Source organism: Neofelis nebulosa, chromosome 1 (assembly GCF_028018385.1).
Source record: "Neofelis nebulosa isolate mNeoNeb1 chromosome 1, mNeoNeb1.pri, whole genome shotgun sequence".
NCBI classification, from domain to species: domain Eukaryota; kingdom Metazoa; phylum Chordata; class Mammalia; order Carnivora; family Felidae; genus Neofelis; species Neofelis nebulosa.
In genome coordinates, this window is record NC_080782.1 from 116,799,533 (window position 1) to 116,820,142 (window position 20,610).

At 39.0% G+C, this 20,610-nt stretch overlaps 1 protein-coding gene and 1 long non-coding RNA gene across 2 annotated transcripts; both read right to left on the minus strand.

Moving 5' to 3' along the window:
• Positions 1-1,581: 1,581 nt before the first annotated feature.
• SPINK14 (serine peptidase inhibitor Kazal type 14 (putative)) lies at positions 1,582-6,055 on the minus strand. The gene is made up of 4 exons (XM_058740754.1): positions 5,735-6,055; positions 4,610-4,704; positions 3,113-3,249; positions 1,582-1,781 (listed from the first exon to the last, which is right to left on the minus strand). Exons 1-4 carry the CDS (start codon positions 5,802-5,804, stop codon positions 1,736-1,738), a joined length of 348 nt encoding a protein of 115 aa, XP_058596737.1. The 5' UTR covers positions 5,805-6,055; the 3' UTR covers positions 1,582-1,735.
• Positions 6,056-16,586: 10,531 nt separating this feature from the next.
• On the minus strand, positions 16,587-20,212 carry LOC131512980 (uncharacterized). Its single transcript, XR_009262422.1, has 4 exons — positions 20,073-20,212; positions 18,346-18,388; positions 17,215-17,324; positions 16,587-16,756 (listed from the first exon to the last, which is right to left on the minus strand). It is a non-coding gene; the product is annotated as an uncharacterized LOC131512980 (long non-coding RNA).
• Positions 20,213-20,610: the final 398 nt, after the last annotated feature.

The window sequence follows — 20,610 nt, forward strand, 5'->3', positions numbered from 1 at the left end:
CATGAAAGAGCTGGACAGAAAGCTCAGCATATCACTGATCGATGCCTGTGCGTGAGGAAAATACGTAAAGTCAGGAAAGAACCACTAGAGAGGATTAGAGGTAACAAAGCCCAGATCTCATATAGGGTAATAGTGGCTGTTCCTGTTAGCCATACTAGAAAACTTATAATTCAGGGAACATTTATTAGACCAACAATTAGACTAAGTGGCTAATAATGACCAACAATTAGCCACTTAGTGAATACTGTACTGGTCCCACCTAACAACTCTTAAAAATAATATTCCAGGGGATCAGACTGTTTCCAAGTAATTGATCTGTGTCTCAGAACAAAACTCAAGACTATTTCTAGAAATATCAAAATATTTGGAGTCAAACAAGATAAAATTCATAAAATTATGCATTCATAAATTCATTCATAAATGTGCATATCCTAAGATATCATCCATAATGAAAAGAAAATCAACCATCCCAGAATTGACACAGATATTAGAATTAGCATTCATAAAAATAGTTATTATAATTATATTCCAGATGTCAAAATGTTAGAAACATGAAAGGTAAATCAAACTTGTAGAGATGAAAATTAAAATGTTTGAGATGAAAAATATACTTCATGGTGCTCATGGCCAATCATTACAGAAGAAAAGATTTGTGAACATGAAATCAAGGCAATAGCATTAGAATACGATCCTCCTCAGAGTTCTCAGTGCTCCTGCATGACCTAGGACTTAGAGCAGTGGAAATGGACATACATAAAGATAGAGCCTATTTCATTTCCCCCAGAGCAATTTGCTTTTCATATTCTAGACCAAAGGTGATTTTTTCCTTTTTACTGGAGCCCTGTGTCTACCTTGTAATTAGCATAGTAGTTAAGGTCAAAGAGCTAACAGAACAGATAAACACGGACCACAGTCTTACAAGGATATTCAGAGGCAGAAGAGATGCTCTTCCCAAGTCAGCAGGGAGCAAACTGGCTGAGGGGAAGAGAGCATATTAGTGTATATTAATCTTCTCTCCATATTAGGAATGAATATATACACAGAAGAAATATAGCCCAGAGAAGAACATGTCCCAATAGGTTTCAGAGGTTAAAATGTGTCAAGAGAATTTTAAAAAACCACTGGAACATTCATGGATGCCACTGATGTAGGCCACCTTCTATGGAGAAAAGTGGGGCCAGTGGAAATGTTGGGTCTTGCAGAGTCAAACCAGATGTGTGTAAATGTCTCTGTTTCAAAACTGAGTCTAAAAGTGAAGTTGTTTAACAAGGAGTTTGCAGCAAGTGGGCAAGAGGAATGGCCAGGAAGAGCACGATGCTCCATAGTTCCAAGTAGTTGTTTTTTTAAGAAATGCTATAGGAATATGGAAGAAACTTCTGTTGTGTTCCTTGGAAGACAACTTGGAGCCTTTATATAGATTCCTTCGCCATTCACAGTATCAAGAAGCTGATGAATCCCACTGTTTGGTTTTGACCTTTGGCTCAAATGTTCATTTTGTTCTATTTCTGAGAATTGAGACACAGATCTGAGGACCAAGTTAAATCAGACTTTCAGAAAAGTTTATTTATTAGAATATGGAAGGCTGTTCATCAATGAGGAAAGAAGTCTAAGGAAGGGACCTTTAGTTATCTGATACAAGCACGGCAGGGGCAGGTCTCTGTCACTATCAAATGCAAGGAAGGGTTGTCATGATAGAGAAAAAAAGATATCTTCTTTGACATCCAAGTTCACTCAGCTAGCATTTTCCATCATTTTGAAACCTAATCTTCCCATGAGATTTCCTAAAGGCAAGAATCAGAATCAACATTGCATTAATAAAATGTCAGACCTACAAAAACTTTTTAAAATTATTTTATCTACCATCCTTATTTTATATTTAAGGAAACTAAGAGCCAGAGCATAAAGGGAATTGACTACATACAAAAACTAGGTTATTGGATTTTCCTATCCAGTTATCCTTCCGTGATTCTAAGATGCCATGGAAGATGTTATGGCCTATGCTGCAAACTCTTTGAAAATAAGTTATTTGGGGTTCCTGGGAGGCTCAGTTGGTTGAGAATCCAACTACTGATTTTGGTTCAGGTCATGATACCAGGATCGTGGGATCAAGTCCTGCTTCGGGCTCTGTGCTGAGCATGAAGCCTACTTAATATTCTCTCTCTCTCTCTCTCTCTCTCTCTCTGTCTCTCTGTCTCTCTCTCCCTCTGCCCCTCTCCCCTGCTTGCTCCCTCTCTCTCTCAAAAGAAAGAAAGAAAGAAAGAAAGAAAGAAAGAAAGAAAGAGAGAGAGAGAGAGAGAGAGAGAGAGAAGAAAGAAAGAAAGAAAGAAAGAAAGAAAGAAAGAAAGAAAGAAAGAAAGAAAGAAAGAAAGAAAGAAAGAAAGAAAATAAGTTAGTCAGGCCTGAGCTTGTGATCTATAAGGCGTATCAGTCCTCATCTTTTTCTGTTAACACCCTCACACTTTGGTCCAATTCCTCATTAGTCAGGATGATGTGGAATTTACACATTCCTGACACTGATCCTTGTATAAAATTACAAAATGATTGTTGGCATTGTGATGCCATAAGGAGCATTTTAGTCCCTGTGAACTGCACTGGCTTAAACAGAGGTCAAACCTGAAGGGGTGGTTTTGTGAGATCTCAGTGTCTAATCACTGATAATCATGTCCCATAAATCCAAAAACCTAAACAGGGGCTCTTAGCAAAAGGACCCAAACCTTGCAGTCACCTCATCATAGCTCAGAGTTTCAGACACATAAAAGATTGAAGGTATCTTAGAGACGGCAAACCACAATTTCAAACCAAAGAATTTCAGGACTCAAAGGAATAACCAAAGCTTCATGTAGCATAGGGGATTTGATCCATCACTTGGCATATGGGAATGTGAGGGTTCAGACAGAAGGCCCTGAAACACCACAGAGTACACTGAGTCTGCTTTCTACCCCAGTGGGCTTTATATTACACATGCTCTTATGACTGGGGACTGATTATTATCTCTGCAAACTGGAGCAAATTCCTGGCTTCAAGGCTGATACGCTTGGTAGAAGAGGTACATGGTAACTGTGGTGGACTAAGTTTCTCTTCCTTCTCTTCTTTCCCCACAAATAGTACTCACATGCTCTCGACACACAAGATACAGGGGTTTTCATAGGTTACAAAATTAGTGCCACAGATGGGTTGATATAAACCAGGGCAGGGGTTCACTGTTCCAGTGAACCAACTCAAGTTTACTTTCTTATATGGACATTTCACCTGAAATTGATTTGAAAAGAATGACATTAGAATCACACAAACAGGTAGGTCACATCTGGACTTGATTAGGAAAATCTAAACATAGTTAGCATCCTATCACAGTCACACAAAGCTCTTACAGCTGTCCCTTCACAAAGCAGTGGAGGCCAAACCTAAATTTATCCTGTCTGACAACCACAACACCCTCATTGTGAGGACCTCCTGATGGTAACGGGGTACAGAGGCCTGCTACACTATGGTGGGAAAAAGAAGAGTGGATGTATTTGTGAAATTTAGCTTCTCTCTCAATCTCCTTCATTCCCAGAGTATTAGACATGGGAAAAGTCTTAGAGATTTCTGGGCCAAGTGGGCAAAAAACCCTGAAAGCTCATAATTGGAAAGAAATGCTTCACTGACATTCATAGGCTTCAATTTAAAATATTTATCATATTTCATCCACTCTCAAAATCCCCAAGCCAACTCTCTTCTTGAAGTTGTGAAATGTGAAAGCATTTAGCATAATGCCCTGATTTTTTAGGGAAAACTAAAAACAAAAGAAGGGACATGTCTCATCAGGGATGAAAACCCACAACCAGTCACAATGCTGGTATCAGTGGCAGCTTGAAGATGTGACTCTGTTTGCTGGAACTTGAGGAGATGGTCTCAGGGGCTCTATGAGTGTCATAGAAAGATTGGTAATGTGCCTCTGATACAAGGTGGGAGAGAGTTTCGGCTGAGTAGAGAAAGAGGGATCATATTTGAGCTTAGAAACTCTTTTCCTGGGGCGCCTGGGTGGCGCAGTCGGTTAAGCGTCCGACTTCAGCCAGGTCACGATCTCGCGGTCCGTGAGTTCGAGCCCCGCGTCGGGCTCTGGGCTGATGGCTTGGAGCCTAGAGCCTGTTTCCGATTCTGTGTCTCCCTCTCTCTCTGCCCCTCACCCGTTCATGCTCTGTCTCTCTCTGTCCCCAAAATAAATAAAAAACGTTGAAAAAAAAATTAAAAAAAAAAAAAAGAAAGAAACTCTTTTCCTTCTTCCTTATCCAACACCACCACCATGGCCAGGCCACCATCATCTGCCTCCTGTATGTCTGTCACCCAATTAATCCCCCTCCACTTCCTCTATCCCCTGGCAATTGTTGGTACTCATTTTCTAGGCACTATGGAGGGCTATCTGGTGTCCAAATGACCAAATCTCATCTTGGTTCCCAGTTTGGATCACTCTACTTGGGGCTCATGTTATCTACAGTGTACCTGCCATGTTCATGTGAGTGGACTTTGGAGAACATCACAGATGACCTTCCTGAAGTAAGATTCTAAAACAGCAAACCCAAAGAAAACTCAAATTAGAATCTCAATCCTGAGGAATATAGTGAAAGATTACCTTAACAGCTCCATGTGGTGGCCACCAGTGTCGAGGTTCTAAAACCAAGACATAAATGAAAATAGTTGCAGAATGTAATACCTGGTAAACCATAGCTTAATCTGTTGGCAGAATTAAAGAATTCTAATTTATTACCAAGAAAGCTTGCAATAACAGAAAACCTTTTTAAAATTTTATTTTATTTATAATTTTTTTAGATTTATTTATTTTGAGAGAGAGAGAGAGAGAGAGAGAGAGAGGGAGAGAGAGAGAGAATCCCAAGCAGGCTCCACACTGTCAGCACAGAGCCTGACATAGCTCTTGAACTTACAGACTGTGAGATCATGAGCCAAAATCAAGGGTGGGACACTCAACTGACTGAGCTACCCAGGCACCCCAAAACTGTTTTATTTACACATGCATTCATTTTTTACCCTAAAAAATGTGGAATAACTCTTCTACTCCTGATGGATAAGTAGCAAGCAATCACTGGTCTCATATATGTTGCCAGTCTAGTATAACAAGTAAATTTTTGATTAACCTGTGGTTAGCCTGGGCTTGAGAGGATTCAGAACAGGCAGCCAAAAAGAAAAGACATTAAGAAATGTTAGAACTTTAAAGAGGCCTTTAGCCTAATCCCCATATTTTACAGAGAGAGGAAAGACAGTTGCTACTGCCCAGGATTTCATGGTAGATGGGTAAAAAATCAAGTTCTTCAGTCCTTAAGGCTAGGTCTCTCTAAAACTCCCCACAGGACTCTTTTATAAAGGAGGACAAAAAAGGTAATGACCTACTGAAATTCATGACAAAGCATTTTCAAAAGTTTTGCATTTTTGAGATGTGGGCATATTGCCAATCACTTTCACATTCTACCTTGAATTGCCCAAGCCCCCTGGTCCCCATAAATTAGGTTTCATGATCTGCACTAATAGATGGGGAAACAAAGGCCCTTGCACATTGGCTCGGAGTCTTTTATTTGTGGACCAACTGCATAGTCTCTCTCTATAGATACAGATATACAGATATAGTAAAATGATACTCTTACACAAATAAATACAAAATAATTCTAAAGCATTCTTTCAGATTACAGTGTCAAAGCTCACAAATCAACTTTACATAAATGCCAGAACCAGCCAAATTACTCACCAGAAGGTAATGCCCCATGTATCAGGATGAAGAACAAAAGCGAGCAGAATACTGGATGACATTTGGTCATTTTTCCTCCTGGTGCGTATGTCCTTAGAGTGATGCTCTGAGATATTGCCTTGGGATGTTCCCCTCTAGTACAATCACTAAAGCAGAGGTATTCAAGATATTAAGACCATCTTTAGGGTGAATATCCATCTCCAGCCTGCCCACTGTAACCTCTGTATACCACACTTGGAAAGCCTATTATTTCACTCTTCCCCAAGAACAAATGCTCAGGAAAATGCCAAAATTGGCTGGTCATAAATAAAAGTCTAGAACTCAGTGACAGACCTGTGACTACTTACAAGACAGAAGTCAATCAGAGGTTACTCTTTGGGCATAATTATATTATTTTAGTATGGAGGTATTTTAAGTGTCTTTAAAAGGCAACCCCTTACCTGAAGATTAACCCAAATTTGTTCTTTGAGGGGATACAAAGAAAATGAGGCCACTAGAAGCTTCCAGAAAATAAGAGCTTCTCAACAGGGGAACAGGTCCGTACTTGCTTATGAAGCTGAGACTGTCTCTTGGGAGTAAGGCAAAGATTGTAATATTCCAGACTTACTTGGCTGTGCTAGAATCTTCTGGTGTGGAATGCTCAGCTCTCCTAGAGCACTCTGAGAGAGTGCACAGGGAGAAATACCATTCCACACTATCTAATGGGGGCCCCAAAGTTATTTTCATTTAGACATCCAGAAAGGGAGAAATCAGTGAGCAAATCCTCCTGTGGGAGGATCCTTTTCTGAGGCTAGAGAATGGTATGCAGTTTCCAGGCCTGCGCAAGGACCACATTGAACTCCCCTATCTTCCTAATCCTACGGAGGTGACCTGATCCTCCCTATGCCATCAGGTCTTTTTCTCTACTTTGTAGCATATGTGAATAGGCAACTGACATAAACCAATTGCGATATGCTGTGGTGTGATAGGTGAGACATGGTAATGTCCCTAGGGTACTCTACTTCCCAAGATGGTTGGAGTGCTTGGCACAATGTCCAGGGCTTCCTACCCTGCCTGCTCCTGAGACAATCGGAGCTCCTGCGCTTTTTGCTAAGCACACCCCATCTCTTCCTGACATCTTCCCTGGATTCCTTTGGGAATGGAGCTGCAACAATGGAAGATCCAGCTGCAGTAAAGCAGGATGCCAGATGCCCACTCCCCCTACCACACACACGTCCCCTTCTTCGACCCACCTTGGAAAGAAGAGAAAGGAAGAGAGACGTGGCATGTTCTCTGTGGTTCTTGCCTCTTTTAAGAAGCAGGTATCAGGGCCTCAGGAGGGGGTGGAATAGCTATGTAAGAGAGAGAGGTCACTGAGGCATTGTGTGCTGGGAGGAGCAGCCCCTGGAGGCCCAATATTCAGGGTAAATCAAAGTCAAACCTCAGCAGGAGGCATTGGGTAAGGAAGCACCAAGCTGCCTAGAGGACTTGGGGGTGGGAACAGATCACTGGACAGGGAAGCCTGTTGCAGGCAATCTAAAGGGGCATGGCATGAAGAAACACATCACGGTAGGGGAGAGCGCAGCAGAAAAAGCACAGTATGTTCCACAAGAATTAGTACCTTTGGCTAGCATGCAAATCATGGAAAGAGCTGAGTAAGGAAGGACGTTGGTGATGAATGAGGTCTCTAGATGCCATTTGCAGTGAGTCTTGCCTGGTTCTTAAAGTAATCCACAGCCTTTGTAGCTTTGTAACATGGAAGATATGTTGTCATAACTGAGTTTCCTCCTGTTGTCTGAATGCCCTATGTTCATCTTCCTTTCTGTAAAGAACAATTGTTCTTTTTCTTTTTTAAAAATTTTTAATGTTTTATCATTTATTTTTGAGAGAGAGAGAGGGACACAGAACACAAGTGAGGGAGGGGCAGAGAGAGAGGGAGACAGAATCTGAAGCAGGCTCCAGGCTCTGAGCTGTCAGCACAGAGCCTGAAGAGGGGCTTGAACCCATGGACCGTGATCTCTTGACCTGAAGTGAAGTCGGAAACTTAACCGACTGAGACACCCAGGCTCTTGAAGAACAATTGTTCTTATAACAAGGAAAGATATGTCAACTTTAGAAAATTGGAAAAATAGAAATTTAAAAAAAGAAATAAGAAGACATGAAATCTCAAAACCCAGACATAACTGTTAAACATATATTGAGTTATATTGTTCCAGTTGTTAAAAATCAAATTTTTGTAGAACTGTATATTGTTTTCTGTCCTTTTCACTTAGAAATGTACTGTCACATTTTCTTGATCTTCAAATATAATCATATAGAATATGAATTTAGAGGCCTGGTGCCATATTTTGTCACATATTTGGATTTTTATTATATTAAAATTTTTCTGGGCACCTGGGTGGCTTAGTTGGCTAAGCATCTGAGTTTGGCTCAGGACATGATCTCACAGTTATTGAGTTTGACCCCCACAAAATCGGGTGAGCTTGAGCGCTACTTTGAGTGAGCCCTGTTTCTCTCTCTCTCTCTCTTTCTCTCTCTCTCTCTCTCTGCCCCTCATGGGACTCTCTTTCTTTCTCCCCCTCTCTCTCTGCCCCTCGCTCACTTGCTCCCTCCCTCTCTCTCAAAAAGAAATTCTTCCCTTGTTGCTCAGTTAGGTTGATTCCAATTTTCAATATTATTACAATGCTAGAAAGAACAAATTTTTATTTACCTCACTTAATGTACTTTTTATTAAATAATTTTAATAAGTGCCAAAAACAAAACTACTGGAAACTTCCAGAAGGACCTGAGTCACCTAGAATATGAAAGCGGTGGTTTTCACCGAATTAGTGGGCTCCATGCTTGTAATCCAACATGGAGCATTTTGAAAATACAAGGCCACCTTACTAAGTGAATCATTTGTCCCCCAGTTCAGAGAGGTAGCGGGACTCCATTGCATAGAAAGGATTCCAGAGGAAATAAAACATCATAGGAAAGAAATAAGCCTAAAAGAGCTTTAGCTTTTCCAAACTCCCCCAAATTCCAGTTGAACTAATAGTATTGGGTGAGGAGAATAAATAAGATTAAGGGATCACATCCCCGTCAGAAATTCCTTAGTCTATGACTTCCTCATCATCTATCATATCCCTGGCTTAATTCTAAATTATTTTTTAATGTTTTTATTTTATTTTTGAGAGAGAAAAAGAGAGAGAGACAGAGCACAAGCAGGTGAGGGGCAGACACAGAATCCAAAACAGGCTCCAGGGTCTGAGTCCTCAGCACAGAGCCTGAGGAGGAATTCGGATGCTTAATGGCTAAGCCACCCAGGCGCCTCACCCCCTGGCTTAATTCTAAAAGCTATAGCTTGGGGCTTTTCCTCTGGATGTCAGGCTTCTGTTCCTACTTTTGTTTCAAGTTACTTCAAAACAACATTTTCAAAAACCAGCTCCTTGCAATGTAGTCCAAAGCAGATGGTTATCACCTTTCAGGGACACCAAAATCCTCTACAGGATTTAACCTACAGTTCTACTGTTCTCCCACAGAAAGGAAACTTAGCTCCACAGCCCATTAATTACAGAACTTTCATAGTCTAGCCCATTCTGTTAACCAGTCACAATCCCACCAGAGCTTGGAGCTGCCTGTCTTTAGGCCTCGACATTTGTTCCCCACCCCCACCCCCCACCATAGAACAGCCACCACACAAATGTCAGTCCAATCCTGGGCTAGAGGACAAAGTCTTTCCCTTCTCAAGGATTTCATGGAAGCCATAGGACAGCATTACCATTTTTCCCCCTGCTGCAACGTTTTTATTATGTGCCAAAAAAACGACACCACGGCTAATTGCACACGAACTAGAAGCAGAAGAGCAAAGACACCCCAAACCCAGCAGAAGAAGAGAAATAATGAAGATCAGAGCAGAAATGTCTGTAGGAGAGTGCAGTCTTGCCTGCATAGGCTACAATGACTAACAATGTCAGCTCAGCAGGAAGAGGGGGGTGTATGTGACCCTGGTTCTCTGACACACAGCCTCCCAAAGAGGGGCAAGTAGGTTTTTTCGTGGTTTTTTTATTAAAAAAGAAAGAAAAAGTCAAGTTTTCAACTTCAGTAGTATTTCAGTGACTGCAAATGTTTCTTCATACATTTTTCAACTGAAAGAAATAAGGAAAGGGTATTTGTTCCCTCTGAGAGAAAGGGCTCCTGGGAGCCTTCATCTGCCCCCACCAAAAAGGAGTCCTTTTTTAGCTCAGTTACCAAAACAAACAAACAAAAAAAAAAAGTCCTGTGACTTTGGAATTAAAAACTTCTATCAACCCCACCCCCCCCCGCCATAAGTACAACTCAAGAAGGTGGATAAACCATTTAAAACTATATACAGCAGCCATCAAATACCATTTATCCAGTCCAGTTTCAAATACAAAACACATTTTTTTGTTCTTGTTTGCAAATGTCTTGATCTGCCACTGTGAGAGACAGTGACCTGCAGTTGCTCAGACACAGGTTTGCTATAATGTTAAAAGCTGCCAGGAAAGGGAAAAAAAATCTCTTGTTCCAAACGACTTAAAAAACTGTTTGAAGGAGTGTAAAAAGGAACCGGTAAAAACCCTCGAGCGTAAAATACGAAATATGATTTTGGTTTAAATGAAGACGGAAGGCTCCTTGTTGTTTACAGTAAAAGACACCAGGGGCGCCTGGGTGGCTCAGTTGGTTGAGAGTCCAACTTCAGCTCAGGTCATGATCTCGCAGTCTGTGAGTTCGAGCCCCAAGTCAGGGTCTCTGCTGACAGCTCAGAGCCTGGAGCCTGCTTCAGATTCTATGTCCCTTCACTCTCTGCCCCTCCCCCACTCATGCTCTGTCTCTCTCTCTCTCTCTCTCTCTCTCTCTGTCAAAAATAAATAAACTTAAAAAAAAAAGACACCAGCGGAATACTCAGTTTATGCTGATCAGGTGGGGGTTAAATAAATGGAAAGGTGCTGTATGGCAACTCCAAGAACAAACCCATGTTCTGGTCTGAACACTGATCTGGGTAACAGAATTCCTCATCTGTTCTTTGGACTAAGATGACCTTAATGGCCTTCAAGTTCCCCTCAGCTTGACTAAAATTTAGATAAACTTCTACCTGACTCTGAGCTCCTGACCTCCCTTATCTTAGAGCATTTACTTTAGAAATCTTATAATAAGTTCTTTCTCTGTTGCCTTGAGATGTAATTGTTTTTAGAAACCCCTTGCCAGTTTTACAACCCAGAACCCAGGAAGGGTTCTGGAGGACCCAGGAGCCATCCCTTTGAAATGCAGCCACCAGGAAACACCAGGCAGGCTATCTCCTAATCTCTGTGGAAGGGCAGGAGCCTAACTTTTTGTGAGCACTTTGCTCCAAGTTGCAAAACTACCTCCTGTCATAAAGATATGGGTTTATTTTTCCCTTAGATAAAGCCAATGAACTAACACAGATGGCCTGTAATTTCCCCCTACCCTCCTCTAGTACTTTTTCACTAACTCACCCAGACCTTAAAAATCCTCCTTCTTGTATTTCAACCCCGCTGAGTTCATTCTGAGCTCTGGCCTCTCTTACCTATTGCAACTGCATTGAATAAAACCTTCCTTGCCTATTTAACTTTGTCTGATGTAGTTTTCGTTTTGACAGGACCATCCCACATGCCCAGTAAGATGAGTTTTCTTGTCTATTTCATTTGGGCACAATTACTGTTTTGTGGCTATTTCTATTAAGACCAATCCTCGACCTTGTGTAGTTCAAGTGTCAATCTCCCTACCTTGAAGACATGCAAATACTCTAGTGTAAAACGGAAGCACTCACTTCTTGTTAACCTTACTTCTTTCCTTAATTGCCCATTTATTTACTCTTCTCTGGCATTCAGAAGTCTGCCCTGAGCTACCCACTCACTGGCCAGCTGGTCCCTGTTGGCAGCTTCTAGCAGCTACTGCCTGTCCTCTAGGACTAACCAACAGGTGGAATTGAGTCAGGCCACGCTTCCCTTTTATTTGCCCTAATCCTTTGTTGTCCCTAAAATCCCTCCCCTGGCTGTACAGATGTACGTGAATTTCTTTACTAATAGGTTGGAGAAAGGAAAATCTTTAAAGGGAATTACCGAGAAGGGGGAAAGCTAAAATGCTATAACATAGAGATGAGATTCCTCAGAGACAAGAAGGAAAATAACTAAGAAGTCCTGAAGGCACGGCCCTGATGGTGAGCTCCCCCAGTGTCTCATCTGATTGCTCTTCCCTCAGGCTTTTCAAAGACTGATTTGCTTTTCTCCATTTCTCTTTGAGGCAGCAAATCCTGTCCACAATATCTAATGGAATATTTGGAAGAGAGGCTCTGACAATTGAAATTGTGAAGGCCCAGGTTAAGCGTCGGCCCTTAGGGTCAACTCTCCTTTGCAATGTTCTGATCAGTGTGAGTTGAAGATATCCCTCTTCCTTTTCATTGTTGCACCTAACACATACACAGACACACATACACAGACGCAGATTTATGTTCGACAAAATTAAGTGTTAATTCTCAGATGGTACAGTACAGAAGTTTTCAAATTACGTATTGTGACCCTTTCGTGGGCTGTGAAACTTATTTTGTTACCATCACTATTTTTTCAATAAAATATAGTAAAACAGAGTAAATAGAATAGAATAAAATAAAAATGACAATGCAACTTCAATAGTGTGTGTGTGTGTTTCTAGGTGGTGAGATAATATATTTTGTTCACTGTGGGTCACATTCAATAAAGTTTCAAAGCCTCTACAATACACCTACAAGTAAGGAAACAAAAATTTGCTATTTGCAAGCTGTGTACCTCTTGCAAGGAGAAAACAAGTTTTTTGGGTTTTTTTTTTTTCATGTTTTCTGCCAAAAGCCTAATAGAGTGCTTTGTTCTTATTGGAATAGTAATTCAACAAGCATTTCTTATGTTCCTACTTTGAACCCTTCTCTCTTCCTCTTCATAGTTAACTGGAAAATCAGAGGCACCTAAGCTTATGTTTATTGAAGAACTGAATGAAAACTTGGGCTAGTTGCAACATACCGTACTACCCCCAAGAATCAATCTAACTTATACCAACATTTGAAAAAACCAAAGTGTTGTGGTGAGTGTTTCAAATGACACACTGATGTTATGAAAAGTCTAAGTGTAAAGTCTAACGCAGTTGGCATAAGATGAAAACAGCAGATGGGCAATCGTAATTCAAAATGTGTCATGAAAATATGTTTTCAAATCAAGTGTTACTAGCGCTAGTAATGCTAGATAAATATACTTATACTTGTTTTAAGGCACAGGATATGTTCCATCTTGGTAATTTTTTCCTTAATATACATATTTAGTACTATAAATTTTACCCTAACTACTGCCTTAGGGAGATTTTCACAAATAATATTATTTTCTTTTCTTTTCATTTACTTCAAAATGCTCTTAGTTTCTCATTTGATTTCTTCTTTGACTCAGGGCTTATTTATTGGTGTGATGTTTATTTTCCAAATATTGGGGATTTTCCAGAGACTTTTTTTATTTTTTTGTTTTCTTATTCAATTCAGATGTGGTCAGAGGACAAATACCATTGTGACTTGAATCCTTTTAAATATATTGAAATTTGTTTTACAGACAAGAAAGTGGTCTTTCTTGGTACGTATTTCTTGTTTACTTGAAAAGAATGTTCACACTGCTCTTGTTGGGGGCAGTGTTCTCGGGTCACGTGGTTGTCAATCAGGCCACATGGTTGATTGTATTACTCAATTCTGCTGCACAATTGTTGATATTCTACTTACTTGTTTTATTAATTTTTGAGAGATGGATATTGAAATCTCTGATCATAATCATGGATTTGTTTTTTTTTTCCGTGCACTTATATTCATTTTTGATTTGAAAATCTTGAGTTTCATAAACATGTAAGATTTTTGTATCTTCTTAATTAATTGAGAATTTTATCATTATAAAATATAACTCTCATCCTTTGAATAAGCCTTTCCTCTAAAATCTATTTTGTTTATATCAATAATGTTACTCCAGCTTTCTTTTGACTAATGTTAACATGGTAATCCTTTTATTTTTCTCCTATTTGTGCTTTTATTTTTTTTTTTTATTTTTTATTTATTTTTTTTTTTAATTTTTTTTTTTTCAACGTTTTTTATTTATTTTTGGGACAGACAGAGACAGAGCATGAACGGGGGAGGGGCAGAGAGAGAGGGAGACACAGAATCGGAAACAGGCTCCAGGCTCCGAGCCATCAGCCCAGAGCCTGACGCGGGGCTCGAACTCACGGACCGCGAGATCGTGACCTGGCTGAAGTCGGACGCTTAACCGACTGCGCCACCCAGGCGCCCCTGTGCTTTTATTTTTAAAGTGTGTTTCTTACAAACACACTTAATTTTTTAAAAATCCAGTCTGAAATCTCTTCCTTTAATTAGTGTTTAGACCATTCATATTTAATATGATAACTGATATACTTACTGTAACAGTTAATTTTATATGTCAACTTGGCTAGGCCACAGTGCCCAGATATTTGGTCAGACACCAGTTGAGATATGACTGTGAAGGTATTTTTTCTGCTATGATCAATATTTAAATCAGTAGATCTCATTGTTTTTATTGTTGTCTGTAGTTAAATTATTTATTATTATAAGATCAACATCTATGTACTCACCATCCTAGTGATAAGCTAGAATGGCCATCATCCTAAAAGCCTCCCACATGTTATTGCCAGCTATACACTGAATATTTGTGTCCCCAGTAAATTTATATGTTGAAGCCTAATCCCCAATGTGATGGTATTAAGAGGTAGGACTTTTAGGAGGTGATTAGGTCATGAAGGCAGAGCCCAGAGAGCTCCCTTGCACCTTGGTCTTAGACTTGCCAGACTCCAGAACTGTGAGAAATAAACGTTTGCTGTTTAAGCCTCCCAGTTTATGGTATTTTTGCTATAGGAGCCCAAACAGACTGAGGCACTGCCTAACTACAGCCCCCTCTCACAGACTCTATTCTGACTTCTGTGTTAATCACTCACGTGCATTTTTGATAGTTTTACTACCTATATATGCCTCCCCAAAGAGAGATATTTTAACCTTTGGGATTTCCTCTTTGGTGAGGTGTCTAAACCTGTAGACTCTGAGTGAAGCATAGTATTTTCTGTAATGTGGGTGGGCCTCCTGTGATCACTTGAAGGCCTTAAGAGAAAAAGCCTGAGATCTCTTAGGGAAGGAGCGTTCTGCCTCTCAACTTCCTTTAGAATTGAGCTGCAACATCAATACTTCCCCTGGGTTGCCAGCATGCTGACCTACTCTGCAAATTTCGCACTTTCTATAATCACATGAACCAATTACTTAAAATAAATCTTTTTCTTTCTCTCTTGTCTCTGTCTCTTTCTCTGTCTCTGTCTCCCTGTCTGTCTCTCTCTCTCTACACACACACACACACACACACACACACACACACACAGAGTTGGTTTTGTTTTTCTCAAGAATCCTTAACTAACACAATTACCTTGAGTCTGCCATCTTGCTACTTGCTTTCTATTAGTCCAATATGTTTTTCCTCTTTACCTCTTTTCTTTGTCTCTCTTGCACAAATACAGTATTTTTTTTCATTATTCCATTTTATCTTCATTGTTGGCATATTTAGTGTTGCTTTAGGATTTATAATATACATTCTTAACTTTTCACAGTGTACCTTTAAGTGGTATTATATCATTTAACTTAACACAGAATCTTATAATAGAATACTTTCATTTCTTCTCTCTGTGTTTATGCTGTCATGCATTTTATTTTCACATATGAAAAATGAAAATAAAGTTCTGGCAACCTAGCTGCTATGGATGAAATTATGTCCCCTCCAAATTCAAATGTGAAAACATTAACCATCAGTGTGACTGTATTTGGAGATAGGATTTTAGGAGGTAATTAATGTTAAATGAGGTCATAAGGGTCAGGTCTTCCTTTCAGTTTTTACTGAACCTTTAATGATTCTTGATTATAGTCTTTTTTTCATTGCATAGTAATCAACTCTTCAAAAGATTGTCTCTGACTAGTCTACAAACTCCTTACTGACATGAAATCTTTGCCCATTTGTATTGCCTCTCCCTACACAACACACTGCTTGACCCGTAGTGATCTTTCTATATGTGTTGTTAAAAAACACACACAAATCTCCACAAAATAGCTGGCAAGCATTTAACCAGACTTTACTACACAAGCAAATTGTATTGGACTGATGAACTTATAGGGCATAACTTTGTTCCTATTTGCAGATGTACTGTTAGAAAATTCTTCTCTTTATGTAAGCAAAATATCTGTCTTTGCATATTATGTTAATGACATGACTCCTTTCTATGGAGCCCCAGAAATGAGAACGTTCTGATCTCTCTTGTGATAGTCCTGCATATGTCCTCATCTTTCCTAGCTACCTTGAACTTTCCTTGGGCCTTTTAAAGACTTCAACAACAGTTTAATCAAATTCTATTATTTTTAGTCTCTTCCCAACATGACCAACAAAATGTCTTCCTTTGTGGATTCCCACCTGTGACTGAGTCCTCTTTAAATAATGGTATCTAACATCTAATATTATTCCTGGTCTGATTAGTTGATAGTATTATGGATTCTTACTCTATCTTCCTCCAAAGCTGAACTTTCCACTTTTCATTAGTGTTGCTAAAGGTACTAGTGTTAAGACTAATGGTCAGATCTGCCCCTTGACCCATGTTTACTTAAAAATTGTGAGTTTTTGTAAAATGGGATGCTATGAACAGATTCCTCTCCCATTAGTGTGTATATAATCTCTCCAGCTCCCAACTTGAGTAGAAATAGAAGAAATCTTTCCTTGTCACTTATTGAGAGAAATGACCACAGACATTTTCCTTAAGGGACTACAGTTGCATCCAAAGACATGCCTGAAAGCTTTCTGCTAAAACTCTTTTATTGAAGAATCAAATCCATATATTTGCCCCACAGCCATCTGAGAGGGATTGGTTCTCTATGTGGAATCTGCCAAAGGGAAATTGGTGCCCTTGAGCATCAGGGAGACTCAGCACTGTCCATACTTTGCCAAAAAAAGTGTACCACGTCTCTTCCTACAAGAGAAATCATTTTTTTTTAAGGGAAGGCTTTGGAGATCTTAAATTGAAACTTTTATATTCTAAAATCAAGCCAGCCAAATGAGCACAGAGCATGAAAGGCGAGCAATTAGTAACTGAGCTCCAGCAAGGAGGAAAAAGGAATTCAGTGTGCTAGTGAAGCCAGTGTTAGTAGACAAAAAAATCTTTAAATATCTCTTGCTATTTGCCATTCAGTAATACTATGATGTTGATAAAGTCTCCTTTTCGAGCTTCATTTTCCTCCTACTATCCACTGTCGTTCTTCCTCTTGCCTCTTTCTCTTTTTACTTCTTTTTGTAAAATATTATAATTATCAGCAAGCTATCTCACTCATACACTTCATAGGAGCAGCAAGCTTATCAGGTAGCTAAGATGGTATCAGGCTCTGCAGGAGACGCCATTACTGCAAATAATATGTTAAATTCAGCACTTACACAACTTCATTGCAAAATGAGCATTTGTTAGAATATACTTTTCCATCAGATCCGCAGAGAGGGAAATATTCCATGGTACAGATCACAGAATAATTGGTGCACTCAATTTTCTCCAGTCCAAAAAAAGAAAAAAAAGAAAGAACAATTTCGAATTGTTAAATCACAGAAAATGAGCTTTTTAAAGGTCTTGAGAGGTCATTTAGTTCCAAATCTCACTCGTAAAAAGACAAACCCTCTTCAGTTTACAACATCTGACCCAAAATGGTGGCACTCTCATCACAGAAAGAGATGGCTTAGCCTGAGTTTACGGCTTCCCTCTCCCTCATTCTCCTCAGGGAACTGATGAATAGAATACATCTTCTATCTTGTACTTAATTTTTGAACCAGTCTTCTCCTTGCCATGCTGTCATCCATTTTATCCAGGTCCTCATGGTCTTGCCTGCATAGTCACAGTTGCCTGCCTGTTTGTTGCCCTAAATCTACCTTCATCTGAGATTTCAATCACCCTCCACACTGACGCCAGAGTGATCTTTCAAAAAAAAAAAAAAATCATTTTTTGTTTTTTGATTACTTAACTGATTCCCCGTCAACAAAAAGTCCCCTCATGAGCCTGGCTTATCTCTCTTATCCTCTGCCTCTTACTCTAGCTAAACTTAACAACCGAATTCCCGGAGTGTTTCCTGCTCCTATACATCCCTGTGCCCTTGCTTAAGGTGTTTTTCCTATCTTGCATCACCTTACCCCCTTTCTCCATCAGATTGACTCCTAAGACCTTAGGACTCCTTAGTCCTCCTTAAAAGTCAGTTTAACTACTTTTGTAACAGTTTCATGATGATATTTCTCTCCCTTACCCATCAAACTGGCGTAGATGCCTCTCCTTAAAATCTTTACTACCACAATCCCATGTGTATAATTCTCTTGTCACGTTTCAAACTCTATTAAAATTATTTTAATATTTTAACCCACTCACATAGCTCTTTACCCGTGAATTGTCTTTACATGTGTTCTTGATTTTTTTTGTCTATACATAGTCATAGACAGTTTTTAGAATACCTATTTTAAACTTTCATAAAGTGAGAATTATTATAACATTTTATATTGAACATAAATGAAATTTCTGTGTATACTTACACATTTATCATCATAAAGTTTTCTGAGTTGAAATTGTTTATTTCTGAAAGAAAAGATTTTATTGAATGGGTAATGCATTACTTGACATTTCACAATCTATAGAGTAAAATACAGTCATATGTTATTCTGTGTTGTCTAACCTGTACTGAGAATGAGGAGTTCTGGTTAAATTCTACTCTAGTCGGCTAATACTGACCATTAACGTCTTTTATGGGTGATCGTTTTGTAAAGAAATAAAAGTATGAGAAAATACAATCAGCACTAAGAGGAGACTGGGCATTTAAAAAATAGTCCATGAATATTCACATGAAAATCAAAGGTGTAATATAGTGTGAAAACATTTTTTTGCAGTTAAGAAAAAGAAAATATGTTCAAATCCATCTCTGGCACTCACAGTCTGTGTAATTTTGTTATAGTCACTTCCTCTTTGTATTAGATTCCTGTTTCCTAAAAGGAGGCTAGGTGATGCTATAATCAATAAGATCTCATCAGTCTTTAATCTCTTGTGTTGTTTTTTTTTCAGCACATGAGTTTGCATATCATGAGAGACTTTATTCTGAATAACACTTGTTATTATACTTGACTATAAATTTTAAGAAGGGTTAGAAAAGAAGGGGAAGATGATAAGAAGGAAGAAGAGCTCATTTCTGTATTAGCTGCAGAGCTAATGTTTGATATGTTTTATCACAGTGAACCCTAAACACCATTATAATTTCTATATTACAGGGACTCTTGGGTGGCTCAGTTGGTTAAGTGTCTGACTCTTGATTTTGGCTCAGGTCATGAACTCATGGTTTGTGGGATGGAGCCCTGGATCGGGCTCTGCTCTGACAGGGCAAAGCCTTCTTGGGATTCTCTCTCTCCCTCTCCCAATGCCCCTCCCCCACTGATGCTTTAAATAAATAAATAAATAAATAAATAAGCTTTAAAAAATAATTTATATCTTACAAATGAGGATAGTGAAGTATGTAGTGGGTTGGGTATTTGTCTGATGTCACATATTTACTAAGTGCAATCTGGATTCTAATCCAGATGTGTGACACCAAAGCCCATGATTTAACCAGTAGTCATAAAGTGGTGAATTCAAATTCATGGAATGGCTAGTAATAATGTTTCTTTCATTTGCCTAGAGGCTGAGATGTTGTTTATAGTGAGGACTTCTTGTGTAATTTGTGGGTCTGCTGGTGGGGATTCCAACTATCCATTTGTATTTTTAATCTCTTCCTTAGACTTTTCCAGATAATTCTAAGAAGGAACATGGATTTTCTCTGGGTTATAAAAGATAGAGCAAATTCTTATAATAGTACCCATGGCAAACAGCCTAAATAGAGAGAGTTGTCTTCTGAGCTCTCATTATACAATAAGAAAGATATAAACAGAAGATTATGGAACTTTAACCAAGATACATTTTCTGCCTGAGACTCAGTTTCCTCAAATGTAATGTGAAAATAAAAATGTCTCTATGTAACAGCTAATGCCTGAAGGACAGTATATAATGTGAATGAGAATTTGGCTGGATAGCAAAGAAATATATATATCCTTAGAGATATTTATTTATTTACTTATTTATTTTTATTTTAACAAAGCAATGTCCAAAGGGTATTGGAGGAGTGTGACAAAAGGTAGGATTTATTAAACCATGTTGTTAGAAACCAAGCAGATTTTAGCCAATGTGGACTTTGTAATCTTTAAAAAAAGAGGGGCTCCAAACTGGGTATTATACTTACTGGTTCAGTAGGCAAAACATGCATTCATTACTGTAAGTTTTATGATCTATGCCACATATTGGTTTCAGCTCCTTTGAGCATGCAATCCCAGAGCCTTTTCTGTTGTATTGTGAGCAGTTCACCTATAATTAGAATAAAAAATAATGGCCTACATTGTTTTCCTTCAATTTTATAACCATTCTTCTATCAAGCTGGGAAGAAAGAGAAGAGAGTGAAAAGAGTACCATAGCCTGTTCAACTTTTTAGCAAATATGTCTAGAAGACCTTGTATGGTCCAGGTGCTGTGCTACACAACTAGGCCAGACCTGAAATAATCTGTAAATAAAATGATAATTAACAGGTTAAGAAGGAAATGTTAATCTCTCCTTTTAGAGAGAGACAGCTCTGCTGACAGCTCAGAGCCTGAAGCCTCCTTCAGGTTCTGTGTCTCCCTCTCTCTGCCCCTCCCTCACTCATGCTGTCTCTCTCTCTCTCTCTCAAAAAAATAAATAAATATTAAAAAAAAAATTTTAAAGCTACCTAAGGTAAAAGTTTCCTT

What these genes read in the sequence shown, in the direction of transcription:
- SPINK14 (XM_058740754.1), bottom strand. Translation starts at nt 5,804, where the DNA reads ATGACCAAATGTCATCCAGTATTCTGCTCGCTTTTGTTCTTCATCCTG. An exon ending in ACATGGGGCATTACCTTCTG is followed by an intron (nt 4,705 to 5,734) that starts GTGAGTAATTTG and finishes CAACAGATTAAG; the next exon opens with CTATGGTTTACCAGGTATTA. An exon ending in ATCTTGTGTGTCGAGAGCAT is followed by an intron (nt 1,782 to 3,112) that starts GTGAGTACTATT and finishes TCTTGCCTTTAG; the next exon opens with GAAATCTCATGGGAAGATTA.